Consider the following 23,378-nt stretch of genomic DNA (forward strand, 5'->3'; position numbering starts at 1 on the left):
GCCTGAGGGAGAAGGTGCGGAGGCAGAGAACTTTTCAGCATTTAGGGACTGACTGATCAGGTCAAGCCAAGGCAAAATCCTGGGAACTCTGTTTAGCCCCACTCTCAGAATAGGATCATTTTAGGTAATGTGTTTTGCCAGTAAAATCACATTCTGAAGGGTCTGTGGTATCTTCACAGACTGTGATAGTTGGGTTGGTGTCTCGTAATACCATACCTCATCGTTCTTGTACAGGCAGCCCCTGGACCACTTCAAGATGCCTCCTGGCTTTGAGGACACCGGGGTCATCTCTGGATGGAGGCCACCAGCTCTGTGTAGGTGAAGTGGCCTCCCCAGAAAAGTCCCACAGGGGTTAAACAAAGGGGAGACAAATGGCTGCGCCTCGGCTAAGGGAAGCCCCATCCCGGAGAGGTTAAGCTAGGAAGTTGCACCTCTGACACCTTTCACCTTCTCCAGCAAGACAGGAAGAAGGCCAATCCAAGCGCTAGAAATCTCAACGGGGCCACGTTTCCTATCTCCTTCCAGGGAAAGGCCATTCATCTTAGGGCCAAAGCCGTGGCCGTGCAAAATGCAGGTGTAAAAATTGGTAGAAAGATTTGACATCATCTATTTTATCCACGTTAGTTCTGTTGCTGCACCACCATCTTCCCCAGCTTGTCTAAATATAGAATAGTGGACACCAATCACCAGTTGTTAACATTGGCCGGATGGTAATGGCTTCTTAAATCAGGTAAGCGGCCACAGGAGTCCTGGCCAAAGAAACATTTCTTGCCATTTGCTAAGGAGGAGGAATCCGTTCTACCTGGCCACCTGGGGGGGGGGTCCCTGAGGGGGAGGGCCAGCCACTTGCAAGGAGGTCAGCAGGCCCAGAAAGGCTTCTGAACCCAGTCCATAAATAAAGTGCCCATGGTAAACAACGGGGACGAGGCGCCCCCATTCAGACAGCATGATTTGCAAAATAAAACTCTCAATCAATAGGAGCATTGCACGACATACGTATCTGAGGTGGGATGCCATGAATTCAGAGGAAAAGATTCCCCAGAACTGGAAGTCGGACATCAACTCAGCATGTCCGCTCAAGCAAGAAGGTGGTTAGTCAAGGCACAGGCCTCCCACAGCACAGGCTCTCGTTTGCTCCCATCCACACCTGGGACTCAAACGGACCCAGCTGTTGGGGAGGCAAAGAAAGCGGGAAGGGGGTTAAAAGGGTGGTGGAGATGGCAATAGGGCCTCCCCAGACACCAACTCCGTTTTCTCTTCTGGTTCTCCACGTCCAATGGCAGGACAATTAGGGCTGAGGTGCTGCTGACCGACCAACCAGGATCCCCCCCCCCCAATATTAGGCCTGGAAGTGGAGAGGAAGGCTGCACCCAGTCTGGCCCTCACCTGGTCTCCTAATTTGGGGGGGGGGGGGTGAGGCCTGCATTCTTCAGCTGCTGTAAGGCCCCGGGAGCTCCCGGCCTTTCCACTCCTGGCCAAGGCAGGAGGAATCTCTTTGACCCTGGGGGCGTCATCAACCACCAGCTGCTGTCGGTGCCTTTTCGGTGCAAAGAGCAGAGCCCTGGTTCCCCCACCGGCAGCCCTCCTGCGCCCAGAGCCAGAGGGCAGGGCATCTACTAATAACATCTACCTTCCAGGTGTAACGTGGGAAGTGGCTCCTGGCTGTCCTAGCCGTGGCCCCTCCTCACCCTCCTTTGGAAAGACCCACTTTGCCCTCAGGAGGCGGCCACGCTCGGCTTCTGCACCCGGTGCTCCTGCTCCGCCATCCGGCAGAGGATCCGGCTGCCACAAGGACACGCGGACAGGGGGCGGCTGTCTCCTCGCAGACACCAAAGCCTGTTTTGGGGGGATCTGTGCCTGTCTTCCAACTACCCAGCTCGGCTGCCCCCTCAGTGGCGGGGCTGGAAGGAGAGCCGGCCAAGGAGGACAGCTCCTGCCTGCAGGAGGAGGGAGCCAAAGGCCTTCCTATCTCTCTCCATAAAAAATAACATTAATTGGCATGCTCTGCCATTTCCTGAACAACCCATAATTAGGTTAGATAAGAAACTAGCAGTGTCTAAGAGCTATAAATGTCTAAATTAAGTTATTTTGAAAGTGCCCAGCACTTTGGCATTTTGAGAGTTCACAGTAATTGCGGTATTGAGATCAAATTGCTTCTGTTATTTAAAAGGTCATTATCTTCTTCACTTAGATAGATGGAAACTATTTTCCACTCTAGTGAACCGTTGTGTTTGGGACAATTAGGCAGGCTCCAGTAGATTTCCCCCAGCCCGACTCCCACTGATCACAGCTCAGGCCGTGACACACAGAAACGCTGGGAGAGAGAGAGAGACGGAGGCAAAGGAGCCACTCTGCATTCCACTCACAGGCCAAGACCACCACCCGACCGACCGGGATTTCCAGGCGGAGGGAGGAGAGGCTAAGTAACCCCGGGCAGCTGTGGAAAGATGCAGGTCAGCGGCTGGCTGGTTGGCTGGCTGCTCAGCCCTTGTCCCGCTCCAGAAGAACAGCCAGGAAAGCAGGGACCAGCTGGCAGCTGTCACGCTTGGCCTCCCAGTCCTCCGTGGGGAGACGGAGTCGAGGGGGCTCCCAGGGCCACAACTGTCTCAGCAGGGCTCCAGGGAGATCCAGCAAGGAGGCCCGGAGTGAGCGAATGCGAGAATGCAGCCGAGGACCCAGGACAAACGGGGTGGGGGGGGGGTGGGGGGGAGAAGAGGCAGGCACAACCTGCAGGAGTGTCCCTGACTTCTGACACAGGAGCCTTGCTGGCAGTCTAAGGATCAAGCTGGACACCTGCCTGCGGGCGGACTGCAGAGAGACACCTCATGGCCAGAGCCCAAATCCACACCAGGGGCCAGAGATTAAAAACAAACAACCCCCCCAACACGATGCATATCGGGTGGCCCCTTGAGGTGAGGTCGCAGCCTGGCTTCTTCTCTGGGCCTCTGGGGTGCCTGGGTGGCAGAAGGAGCCCCCGTTGGCTTTCCCTTCTGTGGACTATCGCAATGAACAGCTGTCGCTCAACCTTCTTTTTGCTGACAAGGCCATCCAGTCATCTACAGGCTGGCCAAATCAGACTTGGTGAGCTCAGTTTATTTTCCGTAGCCAAAATAGCAACCGCGCAGCCTCTACCGAGAATCTCCTAGGGAAAAGCACCGCATCAAGCGCTAAACGCAGGTGCAGCTACCCCTGGGAGCTGAAGTGGGCTTGGCTGCGCAGAGAAAAGGAAAGGTCAAGACCGAAGTAAGGGCAACCCCAGAACCCCAAGGGTGGCTTTCCCGTCTCTCTCATCATTCCCAAGAACCATTCTGGTGCAATTCACTTCGGTTTCTGCTTCTGGTCCAGCAGACCGGAGTCAACTCAGACCGGCTCCTGGGCAAGCAGAGCAGCCACTCTGGTTGCTATTAGTCAGAGAAGAAAAAAGGCTGAGTGGAAAACTTTAATTCCTCCACACAAACTCAGCAGGGTCTCGGTCAACATCTGTGGTTGTGTGGCCCCTTTTTTTTTAAGGGAGGGACAAAAGAAACTGCCAGAAATTCAGATATCAGGATGAATCCTGTGAAACTTAATCCTCCATTGCTAAAGTTTCAGGAAAGCAAAAATATTGATAATAAATAAGACCCAGAGTTATTCAATAATATTTAGGTAATACTAGTTGAGCTGAGCATTTTCATAGATTAATTTGTTCCTTGGTGCTGGGGAGGGCAGAAAGAGGCTTTCAAAGATCGGAGAATTTTCGCCCCTGTCTCAGTTGCCAGTTCATCTCCGGAGAAATCGGCCCCCAGATCCCCTGGGCCTGGGCCCTTCTGAAAACTCCAGTGGGAACTTGCTACCTCAGCCTGGCAAGGCCCCAGGGGGAGAGGCTTTGGGGCCAAATAGTCCTGAACATTTCTCCCATCTGCCCTGCCCAAGGTAATCATTTCTCGACTCAGGTGAGTCAGATCCATCCCATCCTTGACTCAGCTAAGGAGCTTTTGCTGGGATTTACATTTACACTGTACTTCTTCCTTCTATTCATCAATTGACCAACAGATGATCTTCCCGTCCTCATTGCCGGCCAGAAGCTTGGAATAATTCCTAGGGAGGAAGTAGAGACAGAAGAAAAAAAAAGAGTTTTAGGAGTAATATGGCTGAGAGCACTGCAATCGCCTGGGACGCTTCTGCCCAAAATCATTACTACAGTGGGAGGACGATGCCATCCATGACACTTTAAAGTCAGATCCATATTTGAAGACCTCTGGAGCAGCTTTGGAAGAAATGCTAACTGAAATAATCTTTAGATTGTAGTATCTCCCCTCTGTTCTTCAATACTTAGTCATATATTTTAATCCAGTCCATCTTGAAAATACTTATTTGGTAAGAGGTTAACCAGAGACGCAGCTCAGAGGTGCTAACCTTTCTGTAGAAATGGGGGACTCCCGACTTTACAGGAGAGTATTGTGTTTGCATTCTGGTGTTTTCATGAGGTCTCATAATATCACAGTCCATTTGTGTTTCTTTGAAAAACTGTTTTCACCCTGACCGTGATCAAGGACTTCCAGGCTACCAGGCTCACCTTTGGGGAGTTGTTTTGTTTTGTGTTGATAGCATATTTGCATTTAAGAAGAAACTAGTAGGCTCAGATTATTTGGGTGCTGTGGCTCCTAGAATGGAAACAGTACAGTAGGACGTGGCTGCGTTCTAAAGGGGCTCCCTTTAGGTCAACTAACACTTTATGCCTTAATTTGGAGATAGCTGATTGATTTTGAAAAGGCTAAATAAGGCCAGCTCTGTTTAGCATTTGAAATCAGGTCTAAATCAGGTTACAGGCTAGACTGGGGAAAGATAATGAAAAATTATACACAGAAAATACCAGAGACCAATTGTTAGGCTTAAGCACAAACATAAAAATTCAAAAATCACCACCACCCCACAACATCTCTGCCGAAACGTTGTTTTCCCTACTATGGCCGAGATCCCTGCTAGGTGGAAGCAGATTTCTCCCTCCCCGTCCCCCCCCCCCCAGGGTCCCTGGGGATCCCAGCCAGCGAATCCGGAGGCTGCTGGGCCGCTGGAAGGAGCCGGCCTCTCCCCTCTGCCTTGGCTCCCCCCGGGGGCTGCCCGGGTGGCCGGATGCATCCATTAAGCGGGTCAAGAAGAGGTGGGAGCTGGGATGCGGGCCGATTGACTGACTCCCTTGGGAAGTTCAACGGTACTTTCCCTCCTGCTCTACAACCCCCGTTTTTGCTTTGCAGCTAAAAAGGCAGCAACGCTTAAAGGCCTCCCGGTCAGGGCGGGTAGTTCTCTCACCCGTCAGAGGGGCATCTTCTCTTGCTTGCTGCAAGAGGCCACGGGAGGCCCTAGGTGGACCCCTCGGCTCCTTCCCTATTCCTACCCAAACTGCGGGAGACGACGGGGCCGTTGGATGGCGGCTGTGGGCGGTGGACAGGCTCTGCGGCGGTGGGGCTGGCTGGGCCCTACTGGGCAGCCCCCGCTTCCCACTTGCGGCCGGCGGGGGAGAAACAACGGCGGCTTCCCCGCCGGAGCCGCCGAGGGTGCAGCTCGCCCGCCCTCTAGCGAGCTGACCGGGTACTGCAGGGGGAAGGCTTACCTGGACGCCGCCAGGGCTGTGACGGGCGAGGCGGGTCGCGGGGCTCCCTCCGCGGGGCTCGTGGGAAGCAGCAGCTCTCGGTGCAGGACGAAGGCCGCTTTCTCCGCTCGGCCGCCTGCCGGGAGGATGGGAAGGGAACGTGAGATGGTTCGTTTTGGAGATGAGAAGATACTGTGATTTATAACCCGTTAACCGGAGAAGCAACGTGCCTTCATCCCCGCCTGCGTGGCTGCCAGAAGGGCCGGCCGGTCCCGGTTGAATCTTCAGCCCGTGATACGGGGGCTGTACCAATTGCGGCCAAATTGGATTTGTGTATTATTGCTTTCTAAATTGCGTGCCTAGTTCAGCAGAATTCTTCGTCAGCCTTGACTGTTTCAGGGCTTAAGAAGCTGTCCCAGAATCCCTGGCTGTCAGGTTATGATGCAGCCCATAATTGCCCGGTGAAAACACATTGCCTAAAGTCCCGGTTATTGTCAACCTACCTAAATCTGCTCCTTGAACAATCAGTAATTAAATGCCAAGAATACTGTGCAAATAATGTAATTCAATCATGGTTACTTCAGCTTTATATTTAGTGCTCCTGGTTAGGATCATCCTCTTTCCAGTGTTGCAAAACCGAGGGATGGATGCCCGGCCGCGGCTGCTGTCGTTAACAACGGGCGGCCTCCGCAGTGAGGCAAGGCAGAGGCCCGGCAGCTCCCCGCCTGAGCCGATCCTAAACCTTCTGTAGATGCTACGCAGCTGAGGAAATGAGCCTCTTCCGGACAGGGGCTGAACTTGTGCCGCCGCCGCCGCCACTGATGGCTGCGTGTCGGGGCAACTCTTGGCAACCACACAGATAGATTTTCCCCCATGAATCTCCAGCGGACCGTCTGCGTTCGTCCATTCACGTGCTGTGGTGCGCCCATTTGCCTTGCGGAGGGGGGAGGAAACGCCTGCTGGAACGGGTGCGATCAGCTCCCGAACAGGCGTGCGCATGCGTGTTAAATACGCGGCCGCCCAGACCCAGCAGTCCCGGTTGCGTCTGCGGGGCCTCGCTTGAGGCCGCCGCCTTCGGCCCAGGCAGCGCCCCCCCCCCTCCCCCCGCCCCTTCTGCCTTTCCCTCGGCGCGGCGGAGTGGGCGAAACCTGGGCCGAGGGAGCCCCCTGCTGGCCGCTTGCAGGCCGGCAGCCCTCTCCTCTCCTGCTAAGCTTCCCGCGCCTGGTGTTCGCCCTTACCCTGCTGGGCTTGGCGCTTGCCGGCCTCTTCGCTCACCGGCTCCTCTCCCGGCCTCTCTGGGGAAGCGGCCTCGAGCTTCCAGACCTGAAACGTCCAGGAAAACCGGTCACAAGTGCCAATCCGGGGGTGGGAGAAAGGGGATTACGTGACTGTGGCCACACTTACGGCCACAGTCACGTAATCGCAATTCAGATGCTTGTCATGCATTTATGACGGCTGCAGCCCCCCCCGTCGCTTTTTCTGACCTTCCTGGCTGGCTTCCAGCAAGCCAGGCCAACAGGGGAAGACGGACTTGCTTAATGACTGGGTGATTCATTTTACAACTGCGGAGAATCACAACAAAGTCGTAAAATGAGGCATGGCTCACTTAACAGCCACCTCGCTTAGCTAGAGGAACTCTGGTCCCAATTATGGCCATAAGTCAAGGACTACCTGTGCTCTGAAGATGGAGGACAGAGAAGGGCCCTGAAGGAAACCTGATTCTCCCTCCCCCCCCCCATGGGGCTTGGATTCCAAACACATGTAGCCCCCGAGGAGGGAGACCCCCATTGCGGTCTTCCTGCCTGTCCTTTAAAATAAGAGCTCAGCAAACGAAAGCCCCCCCCCCGGATTTCAGCTGGGTGGGGTGGGGGAGGGGTCTGGCAGGTGGGCCTCTGCACCTTTGCCCGATCAGGGCAGGGATGGTGCCAGGGCGGCCTTGCCTGGTTTCTTCAAAAACTCCTTCCCGAGAAATCAGAAACACTTAAAATGCCCTCCTGATTTTAAACCAGTTCAGTGAGTTAGTAGAAGGAAACGCAACGCAGGCTGAGAACACGCCATTGTGTGGACGTTCAAGGGCAAAACTCTGCATCCTCCTGAGCGGTTCTAACTCAAAACGGTGGGTGGGCTCTTTCGGGAGAGTCGTCCCCACCTGGCACTTGGAGGAGGAGCCCCACCCGACCGACTGGAACTGGGGAGGCGGCCCCCCTCCCAACATGGCCTTGGTGGGCTGAAAGCAAGCCCCCCGCTTTCCCCACCTCCTTCCCCCACTGGGGAGGAGGAGTAGGAGGAGGAGGAAGAACGCTCCATCCAGTCTCCCCCAACCATTTCCCCACAGAGACAGCAGCGTCTCCAGGTCACCTTGGCTTCAGAACCCCCAGCCCCCCGCAGCCCCTCCCCACCTAAAGAAGAGGAGAGCGACAGGGAGGCAGGTGCCCTTGTCCAGGCCTTCTGAGGAGCTGCCCCTGCTGTGCTCCCCTCCCACACAGGCGGACACCATCTCCGCTCCTGGGACAGAACAGGGCGTTCCTGGAGGGGGGGGCTTTCTCCCGCCCCTTGGAGGGTCCTACCTGCACGCAGCCACCTGTGTCCCCCGTGACAAGGAGACCCTGTGCGTCCCAGTCCTTCACCTCGAAGAAGCAGCAGCAGGAGAGGCTCCCTCCGGGCCTTAAGGGGGCCCTTCCTTTGGCCAGGGGCTGCCCGTTGACGGTCCAGAGGCTCAGGGCCTCTCCAGCGCACGAAGCCACCTCGCCCTGCAAAAGGCCCCCAAGCAGCTCAGGCCTCTCCATCGCGCACAGAAGGCCAGGCGGCCAGCCTGCCCCCAGGCGGGAGAGGGGGCCGGGTCAGGCGGGAAGAGCCCAGGCGGGGGACACAGAGGAGAGGTTGGCTGAACCCAGCCTGCCCCTTTCAGGGAAGGGGGTGCGGGAAGCGGGGTGCATGGCTGCTTCGGGGGCCTCGGATGAAACCCCGAGTCCCTTCCAGTCAGGGTTCGGGTCCAGGTGTGGGACAGGAACAGCCTTGGTGGCCCCTGGCGAGAGCGGGATGGGGGGCCCCACCCCGCATCTGTCCCCGCTCTCCTTGGCCTCTTAGCAGCCTTTGATGTCCTTTGGGGGGGGCAGGCTGTGGGGTTTGAAGCTGGGGCTGATCTGGCTCCTCTCTCCAAGGTCGGTCCCCGTCGTCGTTGACAGGGAGTGAGAGGTCCGATGGATGGACGGACGGACGGAAGGGAGGACTAGTGGTCCAATCCTTCCCCTTTCGGCTCCTTCCCAGCTCCAAAGCCTCTGCCTCGATCTTCACTGGTTTTATGCACCCCAAACACTTCCCTGCAAGTACGTTTCCCCGCTTCAACTCACACGTTTCTCTGGGAGTCTCTGCTGCTTCCCAGGCACCAGCAGCTAGGAGGGGACTTTCGTCTCCCAAGAGGACCCTGGACGATGCAGACAAGGGGAGGGAACCCTGGGGGGGGGGCGGGGGGAGAGACTTCTGCTCCTTCACCCACTGGCACCCAACCGTGGCCTCGGGAGGGCTGCATGCAGCCGAACACACCAGAGGGCAAACGCTCTCAAAAGCCCTCGGGGGTAACAGCCCCCCCCTCCTCCTCCTCATCCTCCACTCTGACTCAGAAATTGCTTTTAGTGCCCCTCTCAACATCCAGGATCCTATTAAAAACCTCAGTAAAAAGAGATAGAAAATCAATCGGTCGCGCCTCGGAATGGTTTCTCGCGGAGAAGAGCTCCCATTAAGCCATCATGAAACGTTCGTGGCTCTGTCAGGAGGAGGATGATGGATGAAGGCCTTACCGTGGAATCATTGATGGCAACCGCCGAGAGGCCGGCCTCCTGTGCAGGAAGCCGGGTGAGGCACCTCAGCTGGTTCAGGTCCCAGAAGAGGCAGGATCCGTCCGCAGAGCCACTCACCAGGAGGCCAAAGGCCGTGGAGGCAGCCAGGCAGGTCACTGGCTGTGTGTGTCCATACAGAGGCTGGGGAGCAAGGCAGGCAGTGAGCACAACGCACACACATGCGCACACACACACAGAGGAGCGGGGAGTGGGATTGAGTCCCAAGGCACAGCCTGAGCTGCAGGATCACGGGCCCTGCCAGGTGCCCTGCGGAGAAACCCAAGTACAGTGGAAGGCCCTCCAGGGTCACCTACAAGGGAGAGGAGTGGCCGTGTAAGTCGGGTGGGTGAAATAAGGAACTCCTCCCTGATGTACAAGGATGCCCCCCCCCCGCTTGCACAAGGCCCATGATCCCTCCTTAGTTTTCACACACAGAGTCCTCCCTCCACTGATGGGCGGGTGCAGAAAGTCCAAGGAAACCTCCTTTGGCAACTGCTGAAGGCCGAACGGCCAGGGTCATCCAAACAGCCCCTGGAGAGTCTTATGGAAGCGCAGCTGCAGCCGCAGCCGCCTGGGTTCCAGCAGGGCCCCTGGAAAGCGGCTCCCCCTGGCTGAGGAACACCTGGGCTGGGCCAGCTACCTATTTGGCTTTCTTCTGCCACGATGCAGAATCTTCCTTCCCGGAACCTGCTTCACACAATTGCCTTCCTATCGGCCACTCCACTAAGCTGGGTCTTGGTTGCCTCCCCAGCACCGTTCGTCTTCATAACAGGCCACATTTAATCCATGACTGTACGTGCAGAAGACACCGAAACTAATCAAGCCAGTGAAACTTCTAAGACCCACCTGTTTCAGAAGTAAGGCTGGGGGCCCCGTTGGGCTCCTGCAGAGGTCCCAGACACACACCACGGCGCTGCTTCCGGACGTGATGAGGCTGCTGGGTGCGGGAGACACAGCGCAGAGGCAGTCGCCCCAGTCAGCCGGAGCCTCCAGGACGGCCACCTTCTGCGTGGGCCACGGAGCACCCGCGAGGCAGGAGGGAGCAGAGAAGAGGGCGAGGGAAGAGGGGCAGTGAAATGGAGGCAATGCTTACAGGCACGCATCCTGATATGCTTATATATTTATGTGGAATTTTAATTGAGTTAAGACTTTAAAAAAAGCAATACAAAACAGTTGAAAAGCAAATACGAATTTTGAAACAATTTCATACTGTTTTTTTGCCAGATCTTCTGTAAAATGTGGTCTACCAAATTATTTCTGAATGTAAAGTCTATGCTTTCCTTCTGCAGCCTCCACTGATAACAGCTTCTTTATCCAAGTCTCAAACACTAGTGAGAGACCAACAAACAATTTATAGTATTAACCAATACTAGTGAATTCATAATAATGAATATATTCCTTTCAAAATATACTCGGAATGTTTCCTGTTGCTTATTAACCTGAAAAATGCATCTATCTCATCTGCGCTGCTGAAAGAGGGGAAGAGATTTCTCACTCATCCAGTTAACCTCTCGTAACTGGCCTTCATTTCAGCATTTAACGCCAGCTTCTCTTTTGGGCTTCTGACCCACAGGAGAACCACCATCCCCCCCCCCTTCCCTGCTGGCTCCCCTGGCCCAGAGCGTTGCTCAGGAGGGGAGAGGAGGAGGAGGAGGCCGTGCTGGGTGGGGCCAAGGCATCCACCATCACACACACACACCCCTGAAATGAATGGAGGCACAAATAAAAATGAAACGCTGCTGAATTCTTCCGAAGGAGAACAGCCGGACTTCCCAAGAGGTATGAAATCAAAGTCCCGGGTGATTTTAATTACTGCGACATCTGACAAATTCTAAGAAAGCCTGAAGTCCTTTCGGGAAATTTCTGGCTTCCTTTAACGGTAAACTCAAAGGGCAAAGAAGTCAGAGAACGACCCTCAATCCTTGTATCAACCACGGTTTAGTTCAGGAAGTGGAAGAAGAACGAACATGGGGGAAAGAGAGTGTGGCACCCCAACATTTTAAGGGAAGCTCAGACCGAATGTAATCAAATGCATATTTTTATTATGTAGATGTTAATATAGTCAGAACAGTGATTGACAGGACTCTCTGGCAGGAAAAGCTGATGAGAGAAGGAGCTCTGCTCTTTGCCCCAGGCAATCCCACCTATAAAATTGTGGCCGTAACTTTTGCACATTGTTTAAACACTAACTGACGTTACTCATCTATGTTTTGCACACGAGGAGAAACGACGCTGCAGAAAGCGAATGACACGGTCTCCTGTCTGTAATGTATTCAAGTACAAAGAGAAAGATCCAGATTGAAGTTATTATTACTTTTAATTATGTCTTGCCTTTCCGTCCAATATAAGTTGCAGACAACTATATTGATGATTTTGTTCAAGAACTTTTGGTGCATTTGCTAAGTTCTGCAGACCTTTCCACCTGTGGGTGGACCTACCTAAGGCATGATGCTCCCTCCGGCAGAAGAGGAGGCGAGACAGGGACAAATGGTGGAATGCACCCCACGGATGGAGGGAGGGAGGGATCGGCCTGCTCGTCGCTGAGCGGCCCAACCCGTAGTTCATCCTTACCTTGTCTGATCCAGAATCAGCCAGGCAGCAGGTGAAGTCACTGAATCCCCAGCAAAAGGTTTTATTCCACAGTGGAGGAAGCAACAGACTCTTCTTCTCCACAGCCAAAATCCCCCTTTCTGTACATACGATATGACCCACAGGCCCATGTGGTGCCTCTACAGAAGAGAAAGAAAACAACTTCAGAACACATTTTAAAGGGGGGAGGAGGAAATCTGCTACTTGAATTTGTCCCAGAAAGTTTTGTGCCATCTAGAATTCTCTTTCTCCCCTAATTCCCCTCTTAGAAACTGCTCTATGTGCCAAAAGAAAGGGCCCTGGACCAGGTGCTATAATGTTCTTTGTGCACCCTTTATGAGGTCTGTATACCTTTGGGAATAACCAATGACGGTTTCAGATTATACAGATTACTGACGGAGAGAGCCGGAGAAGGAAAAAGGACGCTGTTTTTCCCCATTGAGTGTTTCCTCAGGCTCACAGCATTTCTGGAAGGATGTGGTTTCGTAAAAAGCTGAGAATGAAAAAGAACCATAAACAAACGAATTGCAGCAAATCAATGGATCCTGTAAAGTAACATACATAGGCAGCAGGAGCTCCACTGTGTATTTTTAAAATACCTGTTTTCTTACAAATTACCTTTTACTTCTCAATGCAAAGGAGTTATAGTAGCAACCCAAAACCTCTGAAAAAATTTCACTAAGTACAGTATTAACAAAATAAGGCAGAAATTAAAACTCTAAATGAATAAAAGAGTAAAATTATATTGTGTCCCAGGGTGGGGACACCAGGCCTCTATCGCTGATGAGAACAGGTGGGCGATCCTTGCTTTCTTTCAGAAAGACCAGCAAAGAGGAGAGAAGGGCCCAGGGGAGAATTCAAGGGCAGAAAACTGGTCAAGCCCAGACCAGAGAATTACTCCTGGTTTGGTCCAAGAGTAGCCTGGCATCATGAAAGGCGCCTGCTGCTCCCCCCCCCACATCTTCGCTGATGTTCGGCTGAGCTTTTGGTGAGCGCCGGGCATTGATACTCCGTGGCTCTGCCTTTGCCTGTAGCCGAAGCAAAATGCTCCGGGTACCAATGCTTTAGGTGGGCGCTGGTTAGCCCCAAGAGAGAGAAATGACTCCTTAGCGGATAATTTGGGCTCATTTGCTTGGAGAAATGCACGAATGGCTTGGAGGCTACTAATTCATCCTTGGCTTTCAGGGTCGTTCCCCATCCAGCCTGCCAAAGTTATCCAGAGTAGACGGGTCTTTAATGACAACCTACGCTGGAAGGAGAAAGCCCCTTCTGCTCCCCAGGAGGAGAACCATGCGACCGAAGGAGTTAAGCTTCATCTCCACGGGCCAGAATAATTCTCAACCATCTCCGCTCTTAAGGGGTCCTGGAAAGAGAGCACTCCTGGCTCTTCAACACCAGGGAATTTCTTCCAAGAAGCAGTGAGACGTTTCTCACTGGAAGAGAAACGCACAGGAAAGTCACTCTGTATAGGAGACAGTTTCTGAAAAGTGCCTAAACCCACAACCGCAAGCTGCTCCCCGCAAACTATCCACAGAAGCCGCCCAGGTGGCCGTATGAGACCCGAGTGAAGGAGGGTTGGACTTTGGGCCTTGAAACGACTTCTTCGAGATTGATGAGTTGTTCGCCTCTGCTCCTTCCTGGAGAGCTGCTCTGGGTGCCTGCCTGTCATGCCCCTGCTGGAGTCCAATTCTGAGGGGGAGGCCAAGCAGCTGACAGGGAAGGGGAGTGTGTCTCCGGAGGCTGTGGAAGAAACGGGGGAAGGGCACAGTCTGGCTGGGCCTTCAGAGGAAGACCCAAGGCCACCCCCTCTTCATCCTAGGGCACGCAGGGAGGAGTGGAGAAGGGAGCAACATGATTTGTGTGGGTTACGGGGGAGAAAAGGGCCCTGATTTCCTTCATCAGCTGCAGCTGGGAAAACAGGATTTTAAAAGGGTGTTTGCGCACAGCACCTTGCTGGAAGCAAAGCGTGAATGATCTTTGTTTGTCAAGTCTTATCTGGGTTCTGGCATCCTCCCAATTGTGTGTGTTTCAATATCTTGTGAAGTCTGCAATTCCTTATCCCGCCCTGTGTTGTTAATTGCTGCAGTGTGGTTTGTGTTGGTTTTTATTTATAATTTATATGTACTTTGGGGTCGGACTGAATTTCTTCCCTGTTCTTGGGAGAGTTTTTTCTCCAGGCAATGATAACTGGACATTGGAGGCCAAGTTGGAGGTATTAAAGGGACTTTACCTACTTTTGTGACTTTGTTGCTGTTGTGCAATGCCCCTTTGGGTCATCACACTGCCCTTCTTACAAAAGCTGACCTCCACCTCCTGTACACTTGGATACACCTTCACGGCTTTGGCTTACAGTAGTCACTGGATGGAACACTCTAACCCATTAAATGTATTTATATTATAATGTTTCTTTGTGTTACATTATTGTGTCATAAGAGACATATTTGCTGGAGCAGGGGTTGCCAACCTCAGGGACCACCAAACTCATAATTTTAAATCCTGTGGACCGGAGACACTGGGAAAATCCCCAAAAAGGTCTGCAGGAAAATTCCCCACCCTGTTTTCCTACTGATCATTCTTTGGGATCGCAGGATACCGTCTCTAGCTCCGTTTTCAGGGTGGGGGGGAGAGAGACTTTTGGCTTCAAGCAAGGAAAGCAGCAGAAGCAGCAGAAGTCTTTCTTTCTCTCCCCCCAAACTCCACCAGAAATGAGTCTTTGCCGGTGCAGCCTCTTGGAGGAGGAGGCCTTGCAGGGTCTGAAAGACTCATTTCTGGCAGAGTTTGGGGGAGAGAAAGAAAGACTTTGGCTGCTTTCCTTGCATGCAGCCAAAAGCAGAAGAAGAAAGAAGCGGAAAGAAGCAGTCCAGTGGCCAGGCCAGGCGCGTGGGGCAAATTCCCCCCTCCGCCCTTTCCCCCTCCCCTCACTACCTCGTTGTTCGCAATGCAAGCAACATGACACGTTCTCATGGGCCATGTGAGTGGCGCAGCCTTGTGTTCCTGTGGAGCCTGGATTAATTGCTTTGGGAGTGACATTTCTCTGCAGACCATCCCTGGCCCACTGGTTGGTGACCACTGTGCTGGAGGGTGCAAGGAAGGAGACTCCTGCCTACTTCTACGATACCTCTTGCTCTGCCAACCCTCAATGGCCGGACGTTTCTCTACACAGGAATTCCTCCTCCTTACCCAGAGATTGACAGAGTGAGGTGTAAGCATTCACATGAAAAGCCTTTTAGAAACTTGGAAGAAGAAAAGATTCAAGTCCAATGAAGGAGCTAAACAATTAAACAATAGCACCTAATAAGCTTGATTACTGATTAGGTGAAGAAAAGCTGACATGTGATCTTTTAATCTATTCGAATGGGGTTAAACTCACAGAGATTATCAGAAAAGTTAGCACATAAATGCAGACACAGGCGGGATCTTTGCTTGTACCTCTTCTAGAGTCACCCAACCATCATTGGATGAATTAATGTTCTATTAATAAGGATAGGTTTTCGTGTTGCTTCAGGGGTGGCTGGAACAAATATTCTCAAACCAACCGGGTTACTTTTTCAAGAAATCCCATCAGGATAACGCACCTCAACGTGAGATCAAAATGCTAACTCTATATCCATGGTTGCCCGAGGGCACCTGCCTGGCCATGGTTTGCATCGTACCTGCTGTGGGATCTGTCCGAAATTGCTGACAAACCCCAGGACGGTGCTCTTGAGCAGAGGGTCCTCGGGGCTGCCCGCTTGCCCTTGGTGGCTGTAGAAATAGGGGTGGAAGACGTTCACGGCCTTCACGGCGGCTGAGCCCTGCTGCTTGAAGCCGAAGATGAGGTCGATCCAGTGGTGGAGGTGGCTGCTGACGAAATCACTCTCCAGGGCCTGAAACCCAACCAGCCCCATTCAGCCGCCTGGCTGGCAGGGAGGCGTCCTGTCCCTTCTTCCAGGAGGGGGGTGGGGCTAAGCAGCGGGGGGGGGCTTTAGGAAGTCTACAGGCCTGGTTACCACCAGTGGACTCGTGTATAACTCCCACCACAAACTATAAAAGCTATGAGTAAAGGCTGCCACAAGGGAGTCCTTTTTGTTTTTGGAGATTTCTCCTTATGCTTTATTTTAGATTAAAGCAAATATTTTGAGAATATTAGACAGAGAATCTCTGACTTGGGCTCCTTTCCAGCTGCCCTTTCATACAGACCTGCCTGTGCAGCCTAATGAAGCGGTGAGGATCTCCTCCTGCCCAAGGTGGCAAATCCACATCATTCAGCCGGGTCCCATCCTGCAAGCATCCTGCAAGGGACGGGAGAGAAGGCCTGGGTGGCACAAAAGAGCCAACACACACAGAGGAGCTTTCCTCCCTCCAAGGACCAATAAAAGCGTCTGTACACAGGGATGTAAGGGTGTAGAAGCCCTCCTCCCAGGACAACTGGGATTTGGTGACAGAGCCTGGAAGGCAAGAGTGGGCCAAGATCCTTGGTGATCACCCCGGGTTCAAAACCTGTGATGTGGGCTTCAAGCAGGTTTAGCTGCCGAGCCGATAATCCCTGTGACCTGTCCAGCTTTTGTCTAGACAGAATCCGTTGATGAGGAAAAACAGATTTAGCCCTGGACAAATCTTACAAGGGAGGGGTGCTGAGGCAGGAGCGCCTTTCCCATAAAGGGAAGCTTTTAATGGGACGTCCAGCCAGCTCAAAATACCAACATTATTTGAGCGCTTGAGCACTAGTTCGTCTAGAGTGCTTTGATTTTGACTCTTTCACTCAAGAGGCAAATCCATCTCCATCATGCTAAAATGGTGCGGAGCCCATGATTCCAAATGGGAGCCCAACACAGCGAATGCCCCCTCACCAAAGTCAAGGTGGTTGTGGTTTGTTAAAAATTCAGGGAGATAAAAGAATTCAGGTATCAGTTCCCGGACATCCGTCATGTTGTCTCTGGAGGCTGACTCCCAGGTGCTCCTCACGCTGTGGAACATGCGCTCTGCGACATCCAGGTCCCCGCCCTGTGGAGGGGGCGAGAAGAGAAGCCATGCCACCACCCAGAGCTTTAGGCCACAGCCACCGGGAACCACCCACCCGCTGGAACTGCCGGCTGGGATTGGGACAAGACATTTCGGGAGGCTCTGGAGGGCCAGGAGGACAAAGCGCTCTGGAATGCCTGGACAAACCCCGGCCAGGCCCCTTGGGAGGAAACGGCATGAAGCACGTGGAGAAACGAATTCCTTGCCAACCATTAACCCCGGAGGCTTCTGTCGTGCTTCTGGAGAGAGGGTGGCGGTGCGGATGTGCACAGAAAATATTGTACAGGTGGAAGCAAGTGCGGCTCCACTAAGTTTCACATTTTGCAAGGGGGACACGCTTAGCTGGGCAGAAGAAACATCGACATGCTGTTCTTCCACCCCCCAAAAGAATGATGCCAAGTATCGACTAGAAGGTGGTTCCGATTCTTGCACCTTCCATGTTCGTTGTTCTATTATTTTGAATCCTGGGGATGCTTTCAGATTTGCAGAGCTGGGCCCGGCAGAAGGTTGTGGCGCCAGCTGCTGTCCGCTTAAGAGTTTCTTCAAACTTACGCTCCCCTCTGTGAGGCCAAAACGTCCGCATGTAACTGCACTCCCTCCAAAGGGAAGCAAATGGTGCTCCCAGGACGCCCCCCTGGAAGTCCGCAAGGGGGGTTCTGCCCCAAAGTAAGGACCAGCCTCCTTCCCACTAACGGCCCTGCGCCCTGCCCTGCCTTGGGAAGAAATCTACAGCGGAGGGGTTGTGTAAGGGCAAGGCACCGTGAGCAGTTCAGCGGGGGTGTTGCAAAGTCATTGTTGCTGAGTTGGGGAGATCATCCCTTGGAGGCAGCGCCCCTCCCCACCCCCCCAAGCTATTTTCCAGTCAAAACTGCGGTGGCTCCAAAGCCGAGTCAACCCTGCAGAAAGCGCCAGCTAACAAGGAGCCTCTCGGAAAGGCCTTCAGCCACATATATACAACGTGGCGGCCAGAATATGCGACGGAGGCGTTTTCCTCTGCTTTTTACATTTTTATGAGAGCCGATGGTGATCTCTAGAGAGACAATGTGATTTGTAATAAAAAGGTTATCTGTATTAAATAAAAACAATATCTACATAGAAAATGTTGTTAGTGCCCCAAATCTGGTTAAAGATATTACCATCCAGAAAAATGTAATTTTTTTGCAGCTGTCTAATGCATTTTGGAGAAAGTAATATCTCTAAAACGAACGCCTGTATTATTTATAGAGAAAGCAATAACTGATTTGCAGCATTTCTTATATTAATAACTGTATTTGCATACATTTGTATCCGAATTAGTGGGCTTTCTTCCGCTCAGAATGCGAGGGAAGGAGGCAGCTATGGAACATCCCGGTGGCTCTTCTCTGTGGCCCTGTGTGCAAGGCGGCCTGGGAAGGAGCAGCCCCATTGGCGCTCTGACCCTGCAGAGCCCAGAGCTGGCAACGGGCTCTGGTGGCTTGCCAAAGGGGAAACGGACGTATCGTCTTCACGATCACAGCGGATCGAAGCTCCCTTCAAGGGAGTTCAAGGATTATGAAACTCCAGCCTGGAGAATCGTTCTTACGATGCACGTGAACTTCATCTGCAACTTCTGTTGCCTCTCCTTCTGTTGTCTTTCTGCCTGTCACAGTTTTTCATGTCTCAAAAGATTTTTCTTTACTTTTTTCTATAGCAATAATGGAAAATGAAAGCTTTTTCTTTAGTTCCCTTTGTTAAACCAGCCTATGACTGGGGGGGATTTGCAGCTGAAGGCCTCCGATTCCCTTCATCTTTTGACCTGCGACTTGCGCCCTGCCTCTGGAGGCACCCACCCACGCGCCCCTGTTCTCCCTCCACACCTAGGAAAGCTGCGTTAGCAGTTCTGCTTTCCTCCTAAGAGAGTGGCATATTTCTGCTATTAGTTTAAGCATCACTGGGGGTTTTCCCCCCACCCCCCGGGATTATTTTCTTGCATTTATAGTGCTGGAGTGAACTATTCCATTTATTTATTTAGTTAGTTAGTTTTAAAAGCACTTATGCTTTTAAACCTTTTTAACCCTGTTAACCGTACAGAAATGAGATGCTGCCAGACTGCCACGCCAGTAACGATTACCAATTGAGATTGGCGCAAGGGCTGGCCTGACCTCGACCTCGGCTCCTCCAGGAGGCCCAGACCAAAGGGAGGGAGGGGCGAAGGGGCCCAGGCCCCCTGCTTCTGCTGGGCTAGCCCTCCTGATGCCCCCCACCCCCCGCCCCCCAATCCCTCCCCTGTTGCTGAAGCTTCACTCAACTTTCATTCTTAGTTGTTGGTGGTTCTCTTCATTTGGGTTTCCCTTCCCTTTCCGGATGCCACGACCTGGTTGATGATGGGGGGCTGCCCAGTTCTTGTCAGGCACTTTAGAAAGCTGCACAAACATTTCCACACCGACAACCTCCCCTCTCCCCCCACACACACACTCTCTCTGTGCTCCATGGCTATTTTGGCAATGAAAATTGGACCCACGGAGACCCTTCCCAAAGCGTGGACTTCTTCTGAAAGAGCACCGGACTGACTTTTTAAAGTCCTGAACTGCCCCAAAGGTGAATTTAAATCTAATTACTCTTCCGTTGTGTACTGTTCAGTACCTTAAAGGCTGTTTTGTGTTTGGTGCAGTGCATTTTTACTGGTAGGCAACAGAAAAAGGATGAAAGAAAAGAAAAAGAGGTAGTGCGGGGGGGCGGGGGGGGCGGGGGGCAGTTAATGATGAAGACCGAGTAACTGTCGCATGACCCACCCTCAACCCTCGGGCACAACCCTTCCCCGGGGCTTCCCGACCCCTTTCCGCCTGCACAGTCCCTTGTGGCGCCCTCTGCTGGCCCCTTTCCTGAACGCCAGGAGCGCTCAGGGCAGAGTCCCGAGTGAGGGCCTGTGCAGCTCAAAGGCTCCGGGTCTGGCCAGGGAGCCGCCGCCCCCCATCTTTGCTAGACTCCACCCAAGTTCAGCCCACCTGCAAAGTCCGAAAGGTTTCTGTGAAGGGCTCCAGGCGGACCAGATAGGAAGCCACGATCATGGCGGAGGAGTAATGAGTACAGTAGTGACTCTGAGCTGTGAGGTTACCTACAAACAGGAAGGAATCCACAGTTTATGGACTTCATTTCTGGATAAATCAATCCGTTTCGATTTCTTCAAAATGAAACAATCCCTGAAATGTGTAATAACGTGCCTTATCGAGCAACTTCCCACGCGCATCTTTAACCAAAGCGCACCCCTGATCAGGGCTAACCGATGACTCGGGGAGATGCCAGAACAAGCCAGTTCTAGCGGTCTTTGTTTGCTCATGGGGGGCCCCCCATGCCCCCCATTCACCCCAGCCCCTAATTCCCCCTGGGTTCTGTGAGGGAGACCTTTGGGCTGCTTCCACCGTTCTGCTCTGGAGGGGGCGAGATTTGGGGTACCCCCTGTTGATGCTGGAAATGAGGTTGGTACCTTCGGTCTTCTCCACTTCTTTGAAGCGCTGGATGAATTTCTCTCTCCTGCCCTCCGTCTGAGCCCCCATGGGCTTGGAGAGGTCACGGAAGGTGCTTGGATGGGTCAGGTCCAAAGTCTGGAAGGCAAACGCAACATGTCCCTTGACTCAGCGGCCAAGCGGGGCAAGTCTTCCAGCGGCTGACCTGACCTACTTCCTGTAGGCCGCCGTGTCCTCCTGCCCCCTTCCTCTTTCAGCAAAGCTCCAGTCCAGCCTCACAGAGAAAAGGCTCACCAGGGAATGATAGTCTGCAAGGACCCACGGGAACACTGGGTACTGCATGAGGTCGCTGGGCGTCCGTCCCGCCAGAGAATTCAGGTACATGAGGTACTCGAAGTTGCTGATCTCTCTCCTCTGCCAGGAAGGGAAAAGAAGGATGGTGGTGGGCTCAGTGGCTGGGCTGCCTCCCAGGCAATGAACACGTCCATTGCCTCGTTCTCTAAATCTATTTTTCTAGGACGGGAAGGGGGGGGGCGCTAGTTTCTGCTGGTTCCCCTAGTTTCCTTTTGTGCCTCTTTCTATGGATGCCTGTAGTCCGGATGGCATCTCTCCCCCACCGCCCTCTCTTTGGAGGCCAGAGTCCCAGAGGCTTAATACTTCTACTTTCCCTTACAGTCTCACAACCCCTGGATCTCTAAGTCATGGTGTATGACATGGTGGCTTTTATTCTCTCCCCGTGTGACCATCGCAGGCCTCAGTCTCTGGGCCCGTGCTGCCTAGTCCATAGGGCGAGAGGGGGCTGTAAAGGAAGCCGGCCTTGCAATTCTGTGCAAGCTTCCAACGTTTCTCCTGATTCCACTTGGGAAATAGGCTTCCTTCCACCTCGGAGGGTGCGAGAGGGAGCCGCTCTGGTAATAGCTCCGATGAGGAGCTTATTTCCAGAAGCTGCTGCAAAGATGGAGCACAAATATTTCTCCCAAATGTCTGCTAAAACCCCACAGTTGACTGGGGGTCCCTTGTGTAACAAGCCCCCTTCTAATCCAACGCCAAAAACCGGCAGAAGTTTTCTGCATAACAGCTGATCTCATTTGCTATCAATTCTCTCTCAGGCTGCTCATCTTTTTACTTCCAATGAAGGCTTCACGTATGTTGTATGTTCTGCTGGCACAACGTTTGTGGAGGAACGGGGCAGCTCCCCCTCCTCCCTCCCTCTCTCCCTCCCCCCCCAGCCTTGCAGAGGGGGCTTTTGTGATGCCTTCCTGCATTCACGATCAAAGCGACGTTTCCAGTGGACGCCTGCAACACCTCCGAATGTGGCCTCAATGCAGGATCCCAGGGGGTTGGATCCATCAGCTGACATGCTGGCTGACTTAACTTGGTGACCCCTGAACCTAGTGAGCCAGGCGTGCCCCCTGCCCAGCCAAGGAAGACCCCCAAAGCCTCGGCTGGCCCTTTTCCACCAAATAATAAAGCTGGATTGGAATCAACCGGTTGAAAGTTCAAGTTAGGAGCTTGAAGATAGCATCAGACTTGGAACACATCTACTGAATAAACTGTCTATGTCGGACTACAAGGTAATGGGTGGCCATCTTAATCTCCCCTTGTTCATTTTGAATCCTTTCTGCCGTCTATTTGCCGTTTGGGCAAAGCACGACCCTCCTTTACATCACAAAGTCCCTCTTTTGATTCCAACCCCAGCACTCTCCATCCAGTGGGGATGCACTGTCAAAGCACACGTGCAGCCTAGTGCCGTTCGATCTCACCGAAGCATCGAACTCCCCTGCTAGGACATCAGCAGATGCTTCTGAATAAGCCCACAAAAATAGCTCTTTCCGTCATTCCAAGTTATCCCCAGGTAATTTTCCCTTAGTTGCTAGCCGTGGTGGAGGAGTGCAGATATTAACACCCAGAAAGTATTTAATTTGAATATATATGGCTAATTAGAAACAAATCGGCTCAGGACTGTAATCCAACAAGGAAAGCTTTGTTTGGGACAAAGGCTTTTGGGATATATCCCTTTGGCCAAATTTCACGGGTGCTGGAAGTGGCTTCGACAGAGCCATTTCATTTGAATGTCGCTCAGGGCTTTTGACACCAGAGTCAGCAGCAGCCTGGACCAGGCCAGGGAGCAGCTTCTAACCAGCAGGCCAAGTTTTTAGGAGAGCTCCCGCCGCTTCCTCCTCCTGCTAGCCAGGCCCAGAGGGCTCCCCAGCTTCCTTCCGGGTTTTCCATACAAAATCCTCCACTGTGAGGCTTACAGAGAACAGGCACCGTCTTTCCTGGCTCAGGTGAGACCGGGAAGCACTTTTTGTAAAGTTCCGTATGGATAGAATACTCCACTGTGAAGCAAATAATCTTTAAAAATTAATTGACGATGGATTGATTGATTTCAGTGGAACAGCACCAAGAAAAGATTTTACCTGCCACTTCAACAGGAAGAACTTTTTTTCCTCTGATTGTTTTCTGCAAAAATAAATAAAAAATAACATTGTGTCACTCACATTTCCGTTTCTAATGGGAACAAAAACTGTGCAAATTGACCTTGATTTCATTGGAGATCTGAGATTCAAAGAAGGCCTGATTCAATTTGTGTCTGAAATCTAGATGCAAACTTGGTCGGTTTAATCCCCGCTCCCTACCAGCACTGATGATGTGGCCTGGTTGGGTCATGAAACATCTGTAAGAAAACCACCCAGCTCAGAGAGCGCTGAGGGCCCCTCACTTCAACCCTGAGCTGCAAATGTTCTCGAGACTATAAGTCCATTGCAGTCATGTGATGTCATGCTTAAGGATGGGGCCTCTTAGCAGAACGGCCAGTCCTAATTGGGGTCATTAAGGGGGGACTCCCTGCAAATGTATGCAGTACAAATGGGGAAGAAGTGTGTGTGGGGGGGTGGTGGTGTTGGTTTGGCAATGGTATGCGTGGAAAGGATTTTAGGTCCCTGGGAAAATGAGTCTCAG

At 52.7% G+C, this 23,378-nt stretch overlaps 1 protein-coding gene across 1 annotated transcript in view; it reads right to left on the reverse strand.

Moving 5' to 3' along the window:
* Nucleotides 1–3,426: 3,426 nt before the first annotated feature.
* WDFY4 (WDFY family member 4) overlaps nt 3,427–23,378 on the reverse strand; it is a 95,832-nt gene continuing 75,880 nt past the window's right edge. The window contains exons 48-62 of the mRNA XM_087938117.1: nt 22,838–22,880; nt 20,712–20,831; nt 20,438–20,555; nt 19,959–20,068; nt 16,824–16,977; nt 16,174–16,265; nt 15,648–15,860; nt 12,346–12,487; nt 11,977–12,134; nt 10,252–10,410; nt 9,367–9,546; nt 8,137–8,319; nt 6,808–6,892; nt 5,591–5,705; nt 3,427–4,077 (exon numbers count right to left, since the gene is read on the reverse strand). Of these exons, the coding sequence (XP_087794243.1) occupies nt 4,011–4,077; nt 5,591–5,705; nt 6,808–6,892; nt 8,137–8,319; nt 9,367–9,546; nt 10,252–10,410; nt 11,977–12,134; nt 12,346–12,487; nt 15,648–15,860; nt 16,174–16,265; nt 16,824–16,977; nt 19,959–20,068; nt 20,438–20,555; nt 20,712–20,831; nt 22,838–22,880 (1,939 nt within the window). The 3' untranslated portion in view covers nt 3,427–4,010. The remainder of the gene's footprint in view (nt 4,078–5,590; nt 5,706–6,807; nt 6,893–8,136; nt 8,320–9,366; nt 9,547–10,251; nt 10,411–11,976; nt 12,135–12,345; nt 12,488–15,647; nt 15,861–16,173; nt 16,266–16,823; nt 16,978–19,958; nt 20,069–20,437; nt 20,556–20,711; nt 20,832–22,837; nt 22,881–23,378) is intronic.

This window comes from Pseudonaja textilis, chromosome 8 (genome assembly GCF_049901715.1).
Source record: "Pseudonaja textilis isolate UNSWEBS1 chromosome 8, rPseTex1.2, whole genome shotgun sequence".
NCBI lineage: Eukaryota > Metazoa > Chordata > Lepidosauria > Squamata > Elapidae > Pseudonaja > Pseudonaja textilis.